The sequence below is a fragment of the Sander lucioperca genome, chromosome 3, assembly GCF_008315115.2.
Source record: "Sander lucioperca isolate FBNREF2018 chromosome 3, SLUC_FBN_1.2, whole genome shotgun sequence".
In the NCBI taxonomy this organism is placed as follows: domain Eukaryota; kingdom Metazoa; phylum Chordata; class Actinopteri; order Perciformes; family Percidae; genus Sander; species Sander lucioperca.
Genome location: NC_050175.1, coordinates 10,997,309 through 11,019,532, shown reverse-complemented (window position 1 = coordinate 11,019,532; position 22,224 = coordinate 10,997,309). Strand labels below are relative to the sequence as shown.

Genomic DNA, 22,224 nt, shown 5'->3' with positions numbered 1-22,224 from the left:
GTCATGATAAGATATCAAAAATGTTCAGATAGTTGAAATTAGGATTTCATGGAATAATCAATATGCTGTACATACTGTGTTGCTGTCACATAAATCCACCCACAGGGGCAGAGTTTTTCTAATGCAATTGATGCAACACCTTGTAAACTAATAGCTAGCTCATGCAGAAAAGTCACTGCAGTTAGACATTTTCTGTCAACATGACATATTTTTCCATTTCATGTCTAGGGGGTAAACAAGATGCAAATGCAGTTCCACTTCCAGGACGGTCGGCCCAAGCAGAAGAGGCACCGCTGCAGGAACCCCAACAAGATTGATGTGAACAGCCTGACGGGAGAGGAAAGGGTCCAGATCATCAACAGGAGAAATGCACGCAAGGTGTGTTTGTGTGTGGTATTATATGTGGGTTTGAGAACATCCTCAAACACTTTCAAAAATTCTTCAAAAATAATGCCATTAATTGTCAATAATTTCACTTTAAAATGAGATCCTACTACTACTTATCCCTTTTTTAAGTAAGTGATATTTGAATGATTTGCAGTATGATTGACAGAGTGGTGTTTACGCACCTGAGATGATGTTTCCTAAATGTAAAATATGTATCTTGCCTGTTGTGCGTTTGTTCATGTTGCCTGTAATCCGTCCTGTAGGTTGGTGGAGCCTTTGCTCCTCCTCTGAAGGATCTGTGCCGGTTCCTTCAGGAGAACCCTGAGTACGGAGTCCCACCTGAATGGGCTGATGTTGTCAAACAGTCGGTGAGTCACAAAGTAACACATTCATCATATGAAAACCTTCACTGGGACTTTGTATATTGACACTTTTTGACAACATTCTTGATGTAACAGTCATTTGATAAGGTACTTCTAGCCAAATGTAATGCGGCCAACTACCCAGCAACAAATCCTTTCATGAAGGCCTTGACTTGTTTTAGGGGATTCAACTTTATGAACATTTTAAAGGCTCTATTTTGTGGTTCTATTGAATTGCATTGTGTTATACTGAGATGTGTTAATAATATTGTACATGAATGAGGGCAGGCTAAGGCTAAGGTTATATAGCAAAGTTATATAACCTTCATGAATGTAGGATTAGTTGCATGGCTGTTGTAGTAGACTGCATTAGTTTTAGCTAGCTGTACCTAATAAACTAGCAATGAATGTGTTTTGTTTACCCTACTGTTATTACTTGTACTATGATATTTGTAATGAAAAATCATCTTTAGCTGTGCTGTGTAAAACTACTAATCCTGCATGTATATTCCATGTTTTCTCTAGGGTTACCTCCCAGAGAGCATGTTTGACAGGATCCTGACGGGGCCCATCGTTCCCGAGGAGGTGAGCCGACGTGGACGCCGACCTAAGAATCCTCTGGCTAAGGTGGCGGCGGCAGCAGCCGCTGCTGCACCCAACCCAGCAGCCTCCGCCCTGGGTCTGAACCCCATGCTGGCCAACGGCCTCCTCTCTGGAATGGACCTGAGCAGCCTGCAGGCCTTCCAGCAAAACCTCCAGAGCTTACAGTCCCTGCAGCTCACCGCAGGCCTGATGGGGCTGCCGTCTGACGCTAGCAACCTGGCCGCAAGTAACTTAGCTGCCATGTTTCCCATGATGCTGTCTGGTATGGCTGGATTGCCAAACCTGCTTGGCATGAGCAGCTTGCTCGGGAAGCCTGCTCAGGAAGGCACAGCAGGCTCTGAGGAGAAGACAAAGGGAACCAGCAGCGCTGTGACAGGAGAGCTGTCTGCCTCTAAAGCCCCCTCTCACACCTCAGACACCAAAGGAGAAAGGACAGAGGTCTCAAACTCTACTCCTTCCTCCACTTCCAGCTCCGCTTCCTCTGCTACCGCCCCACAAAGTGCTTCAGCTGCCTCTGCAGCCTCCGGTCACCCACTGTCTCTTAACCCCTTGTTACTCTCCAGTATGCTTTACCCAGGGATGCTTCTCACTCCAGGCCTTAACCTTCCTGTGTCTGCCACACAGCCTCAGAGCTCAAACAGTGACCCCACCCTACCTCCTGCTCGTCCTCCGCCACCTGCAGTCTCCCAGTCATCGCCACAGGAGATAGCTCGGCGAGCGGCAGAAAGGGACAGAGGCGAGGATGACGAGGCATTAGAAGACGAAGAAGAAGAAGACGACTCTGCAGAACAAAAGGAAAACAGTGGTCCTGAGGGTTCGGGGAAAGCTGAGTCATCTTCATCAGAGTCTGGGAGCTCTTCTTCATCAGATGATTCAGACTCCAGTGATTAGGAATGATCCTATGAATATATAATTATAAATTTATTTATGTATCGCCTAGAAATGTATACATATATTCACATATATATGGATTTTCCAGCACTTAATGTTGCGATTTCTTTACATGTAAATACAAGAACTAACTAAAATGTTGTGTAATAAAGACTACAAAAACCTTTAAAAAAAACAGGAAAAACTGACTTAAAATGAACTGAAATAAAATTTCAGTGTTTGTTCACAAGGTACAGTCTTGTTTTGAGACATTTTGCATGTCAGACTTTAGTAGATTTCTGAACTTTGTGAACTTGTACCACAATTATGTACAATTGCAACAAAAAAAAACGGCATTATTGTAATTATGTCAGGATTTAATTTTATTAAAAAAGTGAAACCACATCAACATGCTCGTTGAGCTGTACTATTAATATATTTTGATTGTTGGGGGTTGGGGGAATGACACTTGACAAACACTTGGGTTTCTCTTGTAAATACTCGGTACTTTTACAGGTTCGTTGACACTTATGCTTTGCAGATCATACGTTGGATATGTCAGCAATAACTTGGGCAGCTAATGAATGTCACTGAAGCTGTAGATTCTATCTGCCATGTTCCACCCCAGTGCACAACTCACGCAGCCTCACTTACCTGTCACTTACCTTCATATCATTTTGAGTTTGTTCCTGCATTAGTTAACTTTTTAGAAACCCAAATTACCTGAAGCTCCCGCTTTAATATCGAATTTGGGGGGAAACCTGGGGAATTTTTTTTTTTATAAAACCCATAAGCCTAAAGCTGTCAAATGGATTCTAATTAAATTATCTGTTGTAATTTCTTTTTGAGGTTTCATTTTTCACATTATCTGATTTTTAGAAACTCATTTTCACCATCACCTTACAAACATGTCACAACATGTCCCTGGTGCACTTTAGCTACTCCCAGTAGGCATACACGTTCACTTGCACATCTGTTGATTTTGACTACAGTATCTGAGTCTAATAAACTCCTCGAGCTGTGGGGAACAGAAAACAACCTTTTACTGTGTGCCAAAAAAAAACTGCCCTTTGACCCTTTTGAGGTTTTGACTTAGTTTTGTGGTCTCTATGTAGAAGACAAATTCAGGATTACTGATGATATGGATATTCCAACAACAACCCCGGCATATTAAACTGTATTTTACCTCAACTGTGCTAGATGGATTGCTTCACTGTGCAGATGTACATTTGCATGGGTGTGTTATTTTGCTGTCCATGTACATAATGTCCTCGTTTCTGCTGGAATGTGTGTGTCAGAGGCCCTTTTTTTACTGTGAGCTTCCACTGTGTTTTCTTTGGCTGGACTCCTCTCACCTGGTTATCTCTCGCTTCCATAACTTTCCAGTTTAATTGTTGTGTATTAAGGAGGGTGCCTTGCAAGGCTACGACCAGTAGAAAACTACTACCATTACAAGTGTTTTTGACTTTCAAACATGCCATAAGAAATTTGGAGGAAATTACAGTCCTTTGGACTCTGTGTTACATGAGCACCTGTCTACCAAAGTCTTACACAACATGCACGGCACAAGCACAAAATAGTTCAAATCCTCTCTTAAGATTGTAGTAATTGTCATCGTCTGAGTATTACACTTAACACTGTGCCAGACAGGTTTGCTTCAGGAAGGGCTAAACAATAGCAACGTGTGTTGGGAGTTTGCAGCTTGGTTGTGTGTATTTCACTTTGTCTCGACTCTGTTCTGCTGATTAATGGAGCTTCAGCTAGATGTAGAAGTGCCCTTATCCTGTACCTCACGCTCTCATTTGACTGATGATGACTGATTGTCTGTATGACAAACTAACCGCTCAGATTTGTGCTCCACGTCCATGCCTGTGCATTTCGTTCATCGTCCCTGCACATTTTTCACGTTCATCTGTAACCAGGATACACATAAACACTGGAATTCACTCAAGCCGAAGTACCTTTTGTAATTTTCTCTGGCTCTAGGACTGCTGTTACACAGTGGACTGTTAGATACACATTTCAAAATTATTTCTGAGGTGAGGTTTCTGTCCACCCCCCTCCCCCCCGAATTAACTCAGTCTGATTAGTTCTTAAATATTGCTGTAGCATTGTTCTGTAGTGGGTGAAACCATGAGCAGTCCCGCGGTCTGAACACAAAGACTGAAGACACCTTTTGATTTCCGATGCTGCTTTAAAGTGATTTCCTTGTATGCCTGTTATATATACACCTCGTCATGGGTTTTGCTTGCAATGCAATTGCATTTTTTTTTTTTTTTTTTATTACTAACATTACAGTATTTTTCTATGTCTGAGCAATGAACTTAAATATGCCACTGTCATTTTGTATATCTGCACCTCTGCTCTCTTTAAACTTGTAGTGCCCTTATGCAAACACCCAGCCATTGCTTCTTCTGCTGTAGGTGATTGATCTAATGACTTGTTAATTTGTGTTGTTGCCCCACAGCGATGGGTTGATGGATTGATGACTGTGCTAAACCTCTTGGCCACATATGGAAAAAATGGTAGACTAAAGATTGGACTTTTTGCTTGTCTTTAATTATTTTTCGAGGTTGTAACTGTACAAGGACTCCCAAAGCACTGTTGCTGCTAGAGAGGCAGTGTTGTGCGTTAAACACAAGTAAACAATGACCAATATGCAAGAGGAATTACAAAACACACTACTGCTGTACAATGAGGTTTACTTTCCGTTTTCATACATGTTATCACTGAGATGACAAAACGAGCATCATTGGTTTTGTATTTTGATTTTCAAGCTTGATAATATCCTAAATGTCACCCTGGTCAGTTTTTTTTTTTTCTTCGTTGGACAGTTGTAATATTTGCAAGTTGTGGTCTGTGTAGTCAAAATAATTCTTTATGTAGTGCAGGAAAATGCGTCTTAAAAGTCATTTGTAATTTATTGGATTACTTTCTATGAAGTTCTATAGAGGAAATTGAGGTTTAATTATTTTTATTAAACATATTCTTCTGACTATCAATTGAGCGTGCCTTGCCTGTTGCTTTGTCTCGGCGCCTTATTCAAGAAATCATTAGTGTTGGGATCTTTATGGCACTCCTCAAGTGTACACTTTATTACTGTTCTGCTCCAATCCGTTTTCCACACTGGCACTCGCTGTAGAAAGCAGATTCAGTGGGAAGGCACAGGAAATAATGATCTTCTGATCCTGGATGAAAGCACTTCGTAAGCTTTTCTATGCATTAAAACTGCAGTGACAGAAAATAAACTGTACTTAAATTGAGGTAACTGAACCCTAATGTAGAATGTTCTACATTAGAAAATATGAAATTAACTTTAAGTTAAAAGAAGTATAAAGAGGTTCCTTTTTTAATCAACGTTCTAGAGTAACAAATCAGAAAACAGGTGTTACTAACAACATCAATATTCAGAGTGCAAGTAGAAAAAAAGGAGCATCATTGGGTTCTCTGTGCTAATTATAGCTATTGTAATGCAGCATGTGGTACATAGCCTAAGTATTGCATAAATGTTTTGAAAACTTTCAATGTTGGTGATTCACTTAATCTTAAAGTGCTCATATTGTGCTTTTTGGCTTTTTCCCTTTCCTTTATTGTGTTATATATCTTTTTTGTGCACGTTATAGGTTTACAGAGTGAAAAAGCATTTACCATCTCCACAAACTGCTCCAAACAGCTCTGTTGTAGTCCAGCCTTTACTTCTGTGACGAACGTGCGGCACTTTGTAACACACATTATAATGCTCGCCTAGCTGCTAGCGTGGCACTCCCTCATACTCTGCTTCTGACTGGCTAGTAGTCCTTACATAGTTACTGCGCATGTGCGACTCCCAGCAAAGATGGAACAGTAGTGAGATGTCTCACAACATACAGGGTGAAAAGAGGAGCTGCAGCAATGTGCAGTACAACAAAATTATGGTGCTTTTTTTTTTAATAGTAAACCATGTAAACCTATTCTGATATAACCTCTAAATACAATTATGAACCTGAAAATGAGCATAATATGAGCACTTTAAATGTATCTAGAAATATGTCATTGCTTGATGTTACCAACATTCTTTAGTAGCTTTTATGATTCATAATAAACAGTGCTGCTGTTTGTCCATCAAACTGTTTTCTAATTCTCTTCTTAACCAATACCACATGCAGGGTTTAACACATCAGTGGGTAAACAGTTAAACTGCTGAACATCAGCAAAGGGTTAACACGTTTTCCTCTCTACTCTAAGTCCTCCACTCCTCCTCTTGGTGGCGCTCAGTGGCCTGTGTAGGTTACTTCAACAACTGTTCATTGCTTCTCATAGCAACAAGACCCAAGTGACAAGTTGGGGCATGTCTGAGAAAGGCCAATGAGCTGAACTTCCTCAACCTGCTGTGAACCACGCTGCACCATTTCTGTGCTACCAGCCGGACATATAAGAGCCATACAGGGGATTCTTAGATCAAAAGACTCAATCTGGCTCTTGAAACCAAAACAACTCAGTTTGTGTGAGTGACTGCCACTGGTAAGTGACTTTTACCATCTATATGACTTTAGTTTTCTAGGTCAAAAGTTCAACTTAGATGACATGACTGATATATTGCATGAGAAGTCAGCTGACAAGCAAAATGTAACACTGTCATCATCCACTTCTGCATGAGTTATAATAACTAAATGCTGTAGCACAGACTGAACCTCTACGGTTTACAGTTGACTATTTTAAATGGGTCAATTGCAGCCAGGCCTAATGCACTTATAATACAGTTTTATTGATAATCAAAAACGACATTAATTCAGTTAACTAAAGTAACATTTAAATGCTTAGCACGTGTCTGAAAGTGGAAGTAAGGCCCATTTCATTGTAACTTCTGTCAGTGAAGAAAACAGGAAAAGGGTGTAACCCATAAAAATTGGCAGCAGATTGTGCATTTCTCAGAGTGTAAATTGATTTATGATTTTATTACAGACTTTCCAGGAAAATAAAAACAAAAAAACGTGTTGGATGTTGCTTTTAGCCGTATGTCTATTTCTGTGTACTTTGAGAGCAACAAAAAGACAGTCGAATTCTCTGTATGTGTTCTGACATTATATGGAAAGCTGTCAGGGACTACCCTTAGTAATGGCACATTAACCCATCGGTTGTCAAAGGTCCATGAAGAAAGATTTCTTCACAGATCTGGGCATTGTTAATCAGATAAGTAATGGTCAGGGCCTGGAGGTCATATTGTATGTACGGTATGACTCAAAGTCTCATACAGTGTGTATGAGCAGCTGCGTGCCTACTAACGCGGATACAGTCAGTCTGTATTAGTTTTGAGTGTTTTCTTGCAACAATTATCTTGTCTTAAACCTGCAGCTGTCAAAATTGACTGATGAAGAGATAATGTGTCATAAATACACGGTCTACTCTCCTGATTTCAGTATTTGAAAGTGTTGCATCTGAGAATAAAGTGAATCAAGTGAAAGCATTTTTTAGTCCATTAACCTGCAGTGCTGTGAAGACAGTGCTCATTCAGAGGAAAGACCGTCTTTGAGGTCTCTGCTCCCTCCACACAGAATACACTGCAGACCCACCGGACAATGCTTTATGGAAATATGCTTTGGTGAAGAAGTATCTTTTATATAAGTCTCTCTGTTCCTTACACTGATTATTACTGTTATGTCCTAGTTTACACTCTCACAGAGACAAACCTGGCATTACACAACAGTAAAAACATATTAACCTTATTTGACCCCAAATAATTAAATTCTCAAACAAAACGGAATGGGAAGATGTAGAGATGTTCTCTCTCCTGATCTTAACACATGTAACCTGGTGATTTACCTAGACATCTATACAACAAATAAGACCTGTGGTTCCCAGGTCAAAGGAGAAGCCCTTTAATGTTAACAATAAAATCTTAAAATCCATTCGGGCCAAACCCGCCTGAGGCAGTAGACAAATGAGCTGCAATAATGATCAATAATTAATGTCATTAACTACTTCATTAAGATCATCACAGGATAAAAGGGACCTTATTTGGAGATGTGTGAAGACAGACGAATAAAGCAAGAGTGAAGAAGCGTCTTGCGTGAGTGTTAAAGCAAAGGTCAGAATCAAATACCATTAATAACAAAGCTGTGTGACATTAGTGGAGGAAACGGTTGCAGACTGAAACAAAGGTAGCTTGTAATTTATTTATTTATTTATTTAATTAGTTTATTTGTCAGGGACAATGTACAAAATACATTAATCTTACGAAAAGATGTTTTGTACCAGAGTTAGCTAATGCTAGTTTCCATCTGCAGTCCCCGGGCAGGTGCACACAATAATAAAACATTACATTACAAATAACTGTCAGTAGCACTGACAAATACATGCAAGATTAGTTAAACACTAATCAGATGTTTAAATGAAAAACTAATCAAAAAAACCATCACAGCCTAAAATATATACAACATAGTCAAAAACATTTACTTCAATATTACATTTGTAAACTTTTAAGTGTGCTGATGCTCACACAGCTGGTTATCAAGGATGTATTTCTTTAAGTTTCGAGAGAAATAATTCAAATCTACAGACAACTTTAGACTGCCTGGTAGTTGATTCCATTGTTTAATGGTTTTAAAAGAGAAAGCTGTCTGTGCAAAGGCAGAGGATCTTTTCAGGATAGCACAATTTCTGTGAGCAGTGGAGCGCGATGTTCTGTTCGTATGTTCCGAATAAAGTTCTATGAATTTTTTCATTTACAGCTATAGCTTTCACAATGAAAGCTATAGCTGTAAAGCCACTGTCATTGTCAAAAAAAAGGGTCATTAAGAGTGTTATTTAGAATACCAGCCTGTGTGAGTGGACAAGCAATGTTTTAAGGAAGAAAGTCCAGAGAGCTTTTTACAACAGGCAGCTAGACTGACTGTGACTATTTATACATAGTATCTCCAAAAGAAAGAAAATAACATTTTTAACTAAATCTGATAAAGTGATGGGCTCAAAATGGCTCCATGAAGAGGACATATTAGGTTCATTATCACAATAAAAGTTGTAGAAAGAGTATGAGTAAAAGAGTATGGTTATATTTGATTTGTATAATAAGTGTCCTGCACACATGGTGCCCAGCCTGTATAGACTTACAAGACCAATGAAGAAACACAATCACAGTTAAGTATCGTGCAACCTCTCCCAGCTTTCTTAGTCTCTCAGCTTGTTTCCTTCTCTGTATCTCGCACACACACACACACACACACACACACACACACACACACACACACACACACACACACACACACACACACACACGTGTATCACCACATGCCGTCTGCATGTCTGTCTGACTCAGTGAGGACAGTAACTCAGAATGATAAACAGCACATGTGGGAATGATTAGAGGAACAGAGTGTCCATTGAGGCCGGACGTGGAGGGGAACAAACACACACAGAAACTTAAATGGGTGAGGTAGAGAAGAGGGCTTTTTCCAGTGGAGGAAGGAATTTTCAAAGTAACAGTACCAATAGTACTACAACTATGTAAAAATACCCCGTTACAAGTGGTGTTGGATAAGACCCATGGCCTCCGATAACCTGTGATCATTGTTCACATCATACAGCCTGGGACTAAAGCTCCTGTAATGGAAGCTGACAAAGAACATAACAGTCAGTTAAACTGAAAATTATCTTGTTTGCCAAGTCTTCTCTGGCTTCTAAAATAGTCCTCTTGTTACACACTCAACCCATCAGTCAACATTTACGTATGATGTACAGTAACACATGTGACTCATCACAAATGAGAAGATTGATACCACTCTTGTTTCTGTATGCTAAATATGAAGCTCCAACCAGCAGGGGATTAGCTTAATTTAGCATACAAACTGGAAGCAGGAGAAAACAGCTAGCCTAGCTCTGTCCAAAGTTCAAAAATCCACCTACTGGCACCTCTAAAATTTACTAAGTAATATTCGTACACATTACTAATTTATTTGTACACAAGTTGTTGAGTTTCATGCTATAACTATTGGTTGGCTTTATTGGCTGGGCCACTGACTTGGTTACAGGAAGTAACAACCACTAGCCTAAATGGTAGGTACATTTGTGTTTGTGTTCAAACAAGATGTAATGTGTACATTTGTGAGATGCTGGTAGTCAGATTATTTAGCTTTGGAAAGGCTGGCCGTTTGACTTCACAGAAACCCTGTGCATGTTTTTCTACAGGTTTTGGTGCAAGACCGTTTCCAGGGTGAAACTTATCACTTTATCACTTTTAAGTACAATATGTGAGTGTTGTCATGATGCCTACCTTCTTAAAAAAAGTAGATCAGACTGATATAAAGCTAAAGATACATGGAAATAGTAAATATAAATAAAGCAAACTATAAAAATATGACATTTAACCATTTTTACAAATTGTATTAATTGAGTGGTTGACTGATGATGCCAGATTGTACTGCACTGAAAGGTTTGTTTCTAATGTTCTTTTCCTTGTTTAGGTGCCCATTCCTGTGCCGACTCTCATCCTGTGTGAGTGTGGATTTCACCATGGCAACCGGGCCTCAGGGTAACCAAGGACGGCCAAGGTTTGGCTCTAGTGACTGTCTGATTGCTGTGTTCAGGTTAGCACTACCGTCTTACAGTATTACTCACACAGCGGCCATTTTGTCGGTATGGAATCTCAGAATTACAACATTAACTCTGTGTGTTATGTTAGTAGTGTAACAAAACACTACACCAGTTACAATAAACCACAAAAGACCTTAAATAATTAATCAGTGTCACAGAGAGAATGATGTCTCTGTAGTGTTACTGCAATATCACTCCACATAGCTTTGGTTTTGACACTATATAACAAGGGCACACAGGTAAGACAAAGGTTTGTATCACTATGTGTAAACATTATGTTTAGTTGAGGAGGTTCCGGTATACTCTTTAAATTATTTTACAGTTGCAGTGAGGGCTTTGAGAAACCTTGTCTGGCCTTTTAAATACTTTAAATGTTTTCTAACAACTCCCATTCATTTAATCACTATGCTACTATACTAACTAATATGATTCCTCTGATTCAGGGCCTGCTCCAGAGATCCAACCGAGGTGATTGAAGCGAGAATGACATCTATGCTACGCACATTTCTGCAACACCACAGGGACAATGCAGGAAATGGGAATGCCAATGGTATACTTAAATAATTAATGATCCTACAATAATGGGACGAGGGGATGTGATAGTAACTTCAATGTTGGAGATAAATGCATTCACATTTAAAGAACTCTGTTACCTTATGTTCAATATTTCGAGAGGACAGACAATTAGAGGCTTCACGGTGTTACTGGTTTTTAGCTTAGACTTGTTATGGTTGATTTTATGATCACTGTTTCTATCAGAAGCAACAACGTCTCTTTGAGCAGAGCAGGGAACCACTCTCTGCTCACCTACAGTATTTTAAATCCACACATGGCTAGAGAGTGTTTTTTAATGACAGGTATTAGATTCTGAAAGAAACTTTTGTTGTTGATACATGTCACTTACAATCCATGTGATACTTTTCACAGATTTGGCAGTAAAGTGCTGCTGTGAAGCCAGGATCTGGTATTACAGGATCCTCGAGTGCCTTGCCAGTCAAGAGAGGAAGAGGCTGGGCATCAGTGACATCTCGGTGAGTGTACTGCCCTCATGTGGCCACAGGTGGAACTGCTGTTTAACAAAACCCTTTCTGCACACTAGGGGCACTGCATGCACAGTCACTGAGTGATGCAGAATGGGCTATACTTACTATATGTGTATGTCTTTCCTGAGCCTTTTTAAAATCAACGTTTTGATCTTTAAATTTCATTTACATTTTCGTTTTGTGATGTGCATGTGTTTGTCGCAGGTCATCTTGGAGAATGATATTTTCCAGTGCTGTCTGGTGGCCTGTTGTCTGGAGATTACCATATCCTCAAACCATCTACCATATGACTTCCCCCTTCTCCTTCAGATCTTAAAACTGGCACCATATCACTTCCTGAAGGTGTGCCCAAGCTTGCTTTTATTCCTTGCTTTATTGTATACTTACTGTAGGTGTTTACATGTTTGCACATGTATGTACATTCAATGAAAAATGCATGTCATTTAATAAATGTCCATGAAATAAGAGAATGTGCACAGACAGGATTTTACAAATATTTGTCAGGGTTTGCATTAGCCAATATAGATGCCAATTCAGCGTTTGTTACTTTAAAACGGACACATTCCTGTCTCGTGTGAATCTTAACAGTGGTTTCTGAGGGAGTAGAGACACAGTTTTTTTTACCAGATAGTTTCCCCATCTGGTTTGAGATTTGAACCAAAGCAACATCCCCGCCACCTCCAGTTTTGAGGATACCTCCGTCCTCCATTTTGATTTCCTATGGTCTGACAGGTGATTGAGCTGGTGTTGCGGGCTGAAGTGGGCCTGCCTCACGCTGTAGTCAGACACCTCGCCCAAGTTCAAGAGAAAGTTCTGGAGAGCTTGGCCTGGACCATCGACTCGCCGCTGTGGGAAGACATAAGAGCCAATGAGGGCCATCTGCCTACCTGCAAACAGGTTGGCAATAACACGCAAAAAACACTTTACCTGGCACCAGGAGTTATCTAAGATTTAATAATCAAGGTTCTTCCAAGGTGATGCTGGTGACAATTTCTGTGTGAGATTAAATTAGAAATACGATTCAAATGTTTCTTTCTACTGACCGAATGACAGACCTTTATCAAAACAGCAGAAGCAGTAGTGTTTTTTCACACATACGTGGCTTTAATGAGGGTTTTGTGCCATATGCAGGTGATGCTTCCTACACAGCTTGAAGATTCAAAGAGAACAGACTTTCAACCTGACAGAAACCGACCAGGAGGTATACACGTAGTGTCAAAGCTCCCTTTTTTAACAAATTGTAATTGAAAACGGACTACAGTATTTTTATTATGGATTTGACTGTTTTTGCCAGTGGATCTCAATTTGGGAGCTGAACTGTCTGACAGCACTGACCAACAGCGTTCCCCATCAGCTGGAAACAGGCCTCAGAGAAGCAACCCCCTCCATCTGTTTGCTCGCAAGGTCAGTTAATCTACCACACCATAACATTCTGCTCGAGTGTGACGATAACTGTTATTTGGAGCCACTATTACAATAACCATTTAAAAATTCAATCAAGAGAGAAAAAAAGCCAGCTAATCTAAATCTAATAATAATAATAATAATATAATCTACATTAAAGTTGATTAAAATGATGCAGGAGTTAGTGACAGACCACACTGTATTCTGTACTGTTTAGCTCATGTCCAGCTGATCAAATGGCCAAACTTTACTTTTACTATATATTATACACTACGTTTGTATATTATAACACTGACACAATGTAATATGGGAATGGAATCATTTGTTTGGAATATTTAGAGATGTTCAGTATGGTCATGTTTTCTCTTTGGCTCAGGTTTACAGCTTGATGGGTAAGCGTCTGAGGGAGATGTGTTCCACACTGAACATTAGTGATGAGCTGCGGCTGAAGATCTGGACTGGTTTTGAGTACTCTCTGGTCCACTCCACTGACCTCATGGTAGACCGTCACCTGGACCAACTGCTCCTGTGCGCCATCTACATTATACCTAAGGTGGGCTTTGATTAGTCTACAGTATATCCACAACATTTCACTTCCAGGATAGCTCCAGTGCCGCCGGAAATTCCACCAGATGTCCCTCTTTTCGGCTGGATGTCCGGTACCTTTCACTTTCTTTGTGTTGTAATATTACTATCTATGGTTAACTGCTCCTCAGATCTCTGCAGGATACATCCAGACAGCTAGCTAGACTATCTGTCCAATCTAAGTTTTCTGTTGCACGACTAAAAACTTTTGAACGTACACGTTCCACCAAAACAAGTTCCTTCCCAAGCCTATTTTGCAGCGGCACGAAATGCCAATAAACCAGAGCATGTTTTTCTCCCATCCCAGAATGCTGTGTGGACTCGCCAGACTAGGCTTTGATAGCTCTGAGAGTACTCTCTCAGCACCTTTTATGGTCATTTGTTGATTTGGTAAACATGCTGGTATACAGAATATGCAACTGGATGTCTGGGTCTAGGGGATATTATAACTGTAGGTCAAGAAGTGATTAAAAAGAACACCTTGTTTTATTAAGGTTAGGCTAACCTAGTTTACCATTTTATACTTAAGTTTTGTCCATTTGTGGTGTGTTGTCCTGATGCAGCTTATGTCACCTGCATAATAGTTTTTTCCAGGAAAGGTTTATGGTTTGACTCCATTCAGAGTTCGGCATGTACTGTAACAACAAATATTACATAATCAATTATTCATTTATGGCATTGCTTTTACAGATTACAAAGCTGGATATACCCTTCAAACGCATAATGAAGTGCTACAAGTCTCAGCCACTTGCCAGCAAAAGTGTAAGTTTTTTTTTTGGATCATTCCTGCTTGTCATTGTGACCCATAAAGAAAACAGTGTGGCTGATGCATAGTCTCTGTCACTGTCATATCAAGAAGCTAAATTGCTTACAAAATTGGATAGTAAAATATAAGATGTGTGAATTAGATGTTACTGAATATCAAAACTGTGTCATCAAATTGACAGATTGTGTGATTAACATACTGAAAGTGTGATTAAGGTTTCAGCTATATTAGTTCAAATGTTATGAACACAGGCATTTTCTGTTCTCAGGTCTGCAAAAATGTGCTGATGTCCAGAAGAGAGACAGAAAATGATCTCACTGGAAACAACAGTAAGAAACCCTTTAGTAAGAAAATATCTTCAAAAAAAGAGTACACTCACTCATCTGCATTCAGGAAAATACAGTATGGAATTATTATTTCCTCTAATTACCTAGAGGTGATGAATACAAGCTGATTTACACAGATTAAGAAATACATCAGTATATACTAACTCAACTTTTCCTTCTTCATACTCATATTACTATACATGTGTTTGTTTAGCCACTTTGTTCAGCCTTTTACTTACTAAATTATTTTTACTTGCAACTTTTTATTTATTGTTTTGCGCAAAGTTGCTAAAACAATGCTAATTTAATTAAAAGATTACACATGCTTTGATTTTGCTATTGCAATGACAGACACATCCTGTTAGCCCAAATAAAACACTACATCTAACATCTACAGCTGGACTCACAACATGTTCCCTTTAACTGAAGCCCTTTAGGCAGCACATCTATGTCAGCCATAAGTCACGTATTATGTTGCTGGAGAGCAATGACTCATTGTACAAAAAATTAAACACATCAAGTTACCACAATAACTCACACTATATTACCTGCATTATATCAGTAATGGAACAGGAGACAATGTACTGTAATTCCACGGTGAGAGGCGACTATTTATTACATTGTTGATTACAGATAATGGAAACCACGGCGTCAGTATCCCAACCCCCAACACACTGTCAACACATTACCCAGAACCTAGCCAGGAGAGGGGAAATATTATTTACTTTTACAACCAGATCTACACGACAAAGATGCAGCACTTTGCCCAGCAGTTTGCCCCAACCTCTGCAGTAAGTGAACAATTTTAAGTCTCAGAATTTTGACAACTGAACAAGAACAGAAAGTAACAAGCTGAGGTCACAAAAACCCAAAAGCCCATTAATGTATATGTAAAATATCATAATACTGTATAGGGCTGCATGATATAAGGAAAATATGCGATATGCGATGATGTTGTTCAATATCGCGATAACGATATTACTTGCCATAAATAAACAGATATTAAAAGTGTAGTCAGTTCTACATTTCTGCCGCTTTCAGTATTGTGCTTAAATACAAAGAATTACTTGTTGAATTTAAAATAAACCAAAGGAAATCTTATCTAACATTCGTTATTGAACAAATTAAACATTAAATTGTATACAAAAGTGGCTGTTTAGCTCAGTTGGTAGAGCAGGCGCATATATACAGAGGCTTCTTCCTCGACGCAGTAGGTCCAGGGTTTGAATCCGACCTGTGACAGTTTTCCTGCATGTCTTCCCCCGCTCTCTCCCCTTTCATATCTCTGTCCAATAAAGGCAGAAATGCCCAAAAAAAAAAAAAAAAAAAAGTTACACAAATTTTTTTATACAAAAGGCACCAATGAAAAAAGAATGACTTGATGATGATTGAATGAATGTTTAATTTTAAAGTGCAGTATTCTGCTGATATTTTCTTTGTACTAACATAAAAAAATCTCTGAGTGTCTTTCGCGATATGTTGCAGCATTTCGCGATGTGTTTATTGCGGCAGTTGATATTGTGATGACGATAAAAAAACGATATATTGTGCAGCCCTAATACTGTATCACTACATCACTTAAGATGGGATTTTTTTTAACACAATGCTGTGTCACTCTTGTGTAGGGAGACACTCCTCCTTTGTCTCCATACCCCCGACAGTGGAAAGCATCTCCTCGCAGACAGCGGCTGTCCAGCAGCCACTCCATCTACATTTCACCACACAACACAGAAATCACTCCCCCCCGTACACCCGGACTCTCGTACTACTTCAACTCAAGCCCCCGAGAGGTCTGTGGATATAATGTTGGAAACCTTTTTCTGTGATGAAATATATGATTAAGTAAATAAGTTACGGTTGAATATTGCTACACATATCCCTCCCGTCTCTCCACAGTGTCTGCGTGAGATCAATAACATGATCAGGACGGGCAGGTCACCCAACAGGCGATGCTATGTGGTATCACTGGATAGAGAAGAGGAAAAGGAAGAGGAAGGGGAGGAGGAGGAAGATGGTCCTTCAGTGAAGAGGCTTTGCTTGGAGGGTCAGTCAGCCTGGCAGAGGCGACTAAGGAATGTGGTGAATGATCGCGTGATAAGAAGAGACCAGCACTAACCATCTCCAGTTACAAGGCCTAAGCTGCACTAGAGCAGAGAGGAGCATGAAGTCTCACTGCTCCGGTTTCTGAGGCTGTAACTACAATGGCAGGTGTTCCTTTACAGATATCTGTTGAAGGAACACTTTGCCAATATTACAAAAAGGGAACATCAGGTGTCCGGATAGCTCAGTTGGTAGAGCAGGTGCCCATATATAGAGGTTTACTCCTCGACGCAGCGGGCCTAGGTTTGACTCTGACCTGCGGCCCTTTGCTGCATGACATTCCCCTTCTCTCTCCCCTTTCATTTCTGACAGCTGTCCTGTCAATATAGGCCTAAAAATGCCCAAAAAATAATCTTAAAAAAAAAACCAAAGGGAACAGTTTCTTTTCTCTGGTCATTTAGCACCAATTTAAAAAATGTTTTCCAACGGTAAGATACTTCTTTAGGAATTCCTTTGGGCCATATTCTTTGTCAGCTCTACATCTCGTCTGCAGTCTGTCCTTTTTTTTTTTTTTTTTTTGCCCTGCACTATTTATGACACAGTCCTTGAAAAAGGCACTAAACCCTCAGCTCATTGGCCGATCGTAGATGATTGTGGTTGTCCTGAGCAGCTTACTGGTGGACGTGTATGAATCATAATGTTGTATGAAGTAGAGCATGGCTGGAAAGTGCCTTTCCCTGGATAAATAAAGTTAAACCAAGTACTGCAGTTGAAACTGTATGACAAGCTTGCCTGCTCATGTGGGTGAGCGAATGTCAAGCTTCATCAGTGTCTATGGCTTTAATGAATACTTGATTCTAACTGGCTCAATTCTGATTAAGTGAGGGATGATGAAGTGTTCAGTGCGTTTTTATTCTGTAATGATACATTCTTGAATATACTCAAACATTTTAAAAGTTGCAAAAGTGTTAACCCCCCCCCCCCCCCCCCTGCTAAATCAGTAACTTCATTAGCCGATTATCTCTAAGCTAGCTACTGAACAACAACATCAGCTAGCATTTTTTGACACTATTAACACTATGATGGAACTAAACCTGACACTTCACAAGTCACAGTAATAATGACCAATTTGACACAATGTTCTAACATTCAGCAATTTTAGTTGCTTACGTTTCAATTTGGGTTGTAATCTGCACCATGAAATGACCAACTTCTTCTCTGGGGACTACCAATGTTAAACTTCACAACTGCTCCTGCTCTCCCTGTGACAAATTAGATAGAGACTCAGCCAAAGGCGGGAGTCTGGCACAACCACCTCCGATTGGCCAACACTACGTTTCTGTTAACCCTTTCCGTGCCTGGGTTACAGTTGCATAGCATTGGCGACAGCGACACAGGATATCAAATCAGTTTCAAGCCCTTTGAACCTGACTTGAGCCCCCTAAAAAGGGTCTAAAATCGCCATTGGAAAACATGATGAAATGTGATTTTTCAATTCTTTGCAGGAATGAAGGGAAAGTGCAGAAGGTGGAGCAGCATGAAACTTTATTCAGATTTGAGAAACGAAAAAAATTATGAATAATAATGCTTATATATATCCCATCATCAGCTCCAGCCATTACTGATTGCAACCTAATATCATGGGTGATTTAATACTATATTGAAGAAAAGTGTTTTACTTATTGTTACATCATTTGGTTATTTGAACTTGCAGAATATTTGTTTGCTGTTTCACTTTCATCTGTTGAAGAGACAACGTTTCTCTAAATTCAATCTGAGTTTTAGATGTGTACAAGGATTTTGTGACATCTGTTTGAAAAACAATCACGGTCCAGTATTCAACTTACACAGATATGATGTGGAAAGTGGAGGAAGTTTGAACCTCCAGTGCACATAGCCAACACTGAGAATTCACTTTATAGTAAAGTAGGAGACATCTAAATAGGCATAGACAATAATACAAATGTGTGAAGTAAACATAAAGCAGAGTATGTTCATGTCTGAAACCATGTTTTTAATTGTTGTTAAAAGATGCTGCTAAATTAAAATGCTTTTCATGTAATCTTCCAAAATGTCACCATGAACTCCAGTTTTTGAAAAGCAATCAGTGTTAAAAAAAAAAAAAAAGATACATACACAATAAACATACATTTTTTGAAAATATGTCTCCTATTCCTGTCTTTGTATAGCAGTCTTATTCAATAAACTATTATTCAATAAATTATTTTCTTTATTCTTTAACAAAATTGTCAGAATTTAACAGCAAAGACCATTTGGATTCTGTTGAATTTCCACTTTAAACAGTTAAACAGTCACGCTGCTGTGGTTCCTGCTTTTACTTGGCCGAGCAGTCCTACCTAATGACCAACCAGCAAGGGACCCACTTTCATAATTTATAGTATAGACTGTAATTTTATTATTTAATATAATTGATTTTCAGTTTTCACACTCACACTCCACCTTCTACAAAGCGGTCTGTAGTAATGATCTACACTTTTTGTTTCCTAAGACCCAGTAGACCTGTAAATACAGATCTGCTCTGACATTAACTGACTGGTGATAAATAAAAATTCTAAATTCCTATTGTATGACGGAATAAAAGCAGAAACTCCCAGCACATCCATTGTTGGAAACCATGGCTGCCCTGTGATTGACACACAATCCCCTTCAGTGTTTATCACTAACCATGTTTTGGCATGCTACGGAGTTAATTCTCAACCAATGTTGCTTAGGAGGTAATTACAAAAAGGCAGTACAAACAGCAGACAAAGGTTCGTAAAATGAAACCAACAAAGTCAGGTGCCCAAACTTAACAGGAAGTCTTGAGGTTGCCATAGAGAACAAAGGCAACTGAGCCCACAACACTTATACGGGTCTTAGGGTTATGACCAGTAGCTCAACACTCCATACGCCTCTGCCTCCCATCAGCTGAACAGCGCACTGTAGAAACTAAGATTTTGCCAAATCATGGGTTGCAACACAAGCCGGGGCACCACAGTGCTGGAACCTTCTGAAATGCCAGAGGAGAGGCCGAAGACAGCAACTTCCACCAAGGAGGTGTCTACAGAGGGAACCCATGGAACAACAGACAAAGACAAAGATAAAAAAATGGAGAAATCCAGCTGAGTGCCATATTTACACATCATCACTCTTCTCATGGTAAGAAATATGATTTTTTTTAAAAACTGAAAGCTGTGTTTTTCCACTACTTCCTTTTCATAAAATCTCAAATATTATACACAATCTACATTTTACTTATCAGCTGACTATGACATTGTTTTCAAATCTATCAATGGAACAAGATTATAGTACCTCACCATAAAGCAAGCAATTTATGACCATCGCATTGGGGTCACTTTGATACAATCACCTCTATAACTTGACCGCCGCGTCTTTCTGAGGCTATTTGACATGACAAATGGGCTGTGTGGTGACTGAGATGGGCTCAGTGTGTCTGTGTTGCTGTGTGTACAGATTGGCCTGTCCGGGGTGAAGGAGGGCCTGTCAGCAGGAGGAGGCGACGCTGCACTACTGTCCATCAACCTCTGTGTCATCTGGGCCAGCCACACACATACACACACCAATACACGCACTAAAGATAAAATTCAGCTCTTATGTTCATATTCCAGAAATTATTTTGTGATAAATACGCTGATCCAAAAACTGTGTTGTGTTGTTGTGTGTTGCCTTTATATTCTTTTCTAGCCTTCTTTTAGATCTTTGTATAGCCGCCTGCGGCATGCTTTGCATCGCCTTTTTTGTTTTTTCAAAGCCGTTATATGTTCATTCTCCGCTCCTCCTCCTCTGAAGCGCTCACACACCTCTGGTCAGGGCTGATAGATACAACACACTCTTTCAAACTCTTCCAATTTTGCTGCAGGCTAAAGCAGCAACCCAGATAGTCAGCTTGTGTTTCAGCTGTGGGTACCTTGCAGCCCTCCAACTAGATAGCATGCTCTGCATATCAGAGACAGTGAGTGTTTTACACTGCAAAATAATGAAATGTGTGAAAAGAGTTGGGTTACAAAAATGTTCACGCACTTTCCAGTCTATGCCACCAGGGGGCATGGACAAACACTGAGGTAGTTCTCTGTGCCGCCACCAGGGAGCAGAAGTGATCTTTCCACAATACTATGAGACATCTGAAGCTGGCTCCATTTGCTGAAGACATTTAATCTGAAATATAGGTTGTAAGTTTATTACCAGCTAGTGAATGGAGCTGGAATGAAATAGCCATTTCACAAAGCCATATCAAAAATACCCATCTCACAGGCAGCGGGAAATTACATGAAAATATTACCATTATACAAATGGAAAGTGTGATTGAATAATGTGCTGGAAAAGATAAATGAAAAGCACTTTGTTGGAAAACGTGGTACTAAATAGGTTTTTAATTTCAGTAGTGGGATAAAAGAAGCACATTTTACCCCATTTCAGTGCCAATTGATTAGTGGTTCCACATCTGCAGATAGAGAGGGGGCCTTATCGTCTCATTATCAGTTAATTAATATGCATGCACACATGCCAATTATCTTTCCTCTGCCATTTAGCAGAAATGAGACATTGATGTTTTAATGGTGCCGGAATGGATAACTCCTTTGTTGCTTTAAAGACAAGGCAAGCACATTGATTGACATAGCCGGGAAATGTTAAGAGGCACAATTGAATTAAGAGCAACCTGAAACACTTGATTATTATATTAATACTTCTCAGCAGCTAAGCCTTTCTCTGTCCCTTTATATGTGTTGTAATAGTTTTTTTTACTTTCGCATTAGAAATACAAAAGGGGCAAGAGATTTACAGTGCAGTGTATATGCATGTAGGTACTGTATGTGTGTGTGTGTGTGTGTGTGTGTATATATATATATATATATATATATATATATATATATATATATATATATATATATATACCAATGAGAATCCATTATGGAAACATTTTATTTGAAGGACATGCAGAATAGCAAGCTATTACATTTTCCACTGTGCCATGACTATTAAAGATTAAAGGACCCAAGGCCACACCAAGTGAAGCAAACCCAAGATGAAAGTTATATTAATCATTATTCGGTTTACTGTACTGTGTGCGCTGAATTTATGTTCATGAGTCACAGGCCAGTGTTATGTGCCAGTGAAATAGGCAATATTATGGAAGGAAGCACTATTGACATTTTTCATTTCTGCATAAATGCTCCTGGTTGCACATTATGCCCAAGGGTGTTAGTTTTTTTTCTTTTATCGGTGCTCTTTGAGTTCAATGCCACAATGCTATA

The 22,224-nt window shown here is 39.5% G+C and overlaps 2 protein-coding genes and 1 long non-coding RNA gene across 14 annotated transcripts in view; all 3 read left to right on the top strand.

The window, feature by feature from the left end:
* Positions 1 to 5,224, top strand: part of chd9 (chromodomain helicase DNA binding protein 9) — an 84,606-nt gene extending 79,382 nt beyond the window's left edge. For 10 of the 11 annotated variants that reach the window (XM_031281492.2, XM_031281495.2, XM_031281493.2 and 7 more), the window contains 3 exons: positions 229 to 378; positions 651 to 755; positions 1,275 to 5,224. In XM_031281492.2, coding sequence (XP_031137352.1) covers positions 229 to 378; positions 651 to 755; positions 1,275 to 2,243 — 1,224 coding nt within the window. In that variant the 3' untranslated portion in view covers positions 2,244 to 5,224. The remainder of the gene's footprint in view (positions 1 to 228; positions 379 to 650; positions 756 to 1,274) is intronic. The other variant, XM_031281491.2, reaches the window with a different exon arrangement.
* A 1,304-nt stretch (positions 5,225 to 6,528) lies between these two features.
* On the top strand, positions 6,529 to 17,165 carry LOC116037568 (retinoblastoma-like protein 2). 2 transcript variants are annotated; one of them, XM_031281501.2, is made up of 14 exons: positions 6,529 to 6,722; positions 10,658 to 10,780; positions 11,231 to 11,337; positions 11,715 to 11,818; positions 12,035 to 12,172; positions 12,563 to 12,727; positions 12,962 to 13,031; positions 13,125 to 13,234; positions 13,611 to 13,787; positions 14,510 to 14,581; positions 14,854 to 14,914; positions 15,545 to 15,702; positions 16,537 to 16,701; positions 16,808 to 17,165. In XM_031281501.2, the coding sequence occupies exons 2-14, from the start codon at positions 10,707 to 10,709 to the stop codon at positions 17,024 to 17,026; spliced, it is 1,620 nt and encodes a 539-aa protein (XP_031137361.1). In that variant the 5' UTR covers positions 6,529 to 6,722; positions 10,658 to 10,706; the 3' UTR covers positions 17,027 to 17,165. The 2 variants fall into 2 exon arrangements, with proteins under 2 accessions (XP_031137361.1, XP_031137360.1); XM_031281500.2 differs by having other exon boundaries at positions 6,593 to 6,681; positions 10,657 to 10,780.
* Positions 17,166 to 19,807: 2,642 nt separating this feature from the next.
* Positions 19,808 to 20,607, top strand: LOC118494696. The gene is made up of 2 exons (XR_004896831.1): positions 19,808 to 20,110; positions 20,426 to 20,607. It is a non-coding gene; the product is annotated as an uncharacterized LOC118494696 (long non-coding RNA).
* Positions 20,608 to 22,224: the final 1,617 nt, after the last annotated feature.

What these genes read in the sequence shown, in the direction of transcription:
- LOC116037568 (XM_031281501.2), top strand. Translation starts at nt 10,707, where the DNA reads ATGGCAACCGGGCCTCAGGGTAACCAAGGACGGCCAAGGTTTGGCTCT. An exon ending in TGTCTGATTGCTGTGTTCAG is followed by an intron (nt 10,781 to 11,230) that starts GTTAGCACTACC and finishes CCTCTGATTCAG; the next exon opens with GGCCTGCTCCAGAGATCCAA. An exon ending in TGATCTCACTGGAAACAACA is followed by an intron (nt 14,915 to 15,544) that starts GTAAGAAACCCT and finishes TGTTGATTACAG; the next exon opens with ATAATGGAAACCACGGCGTC.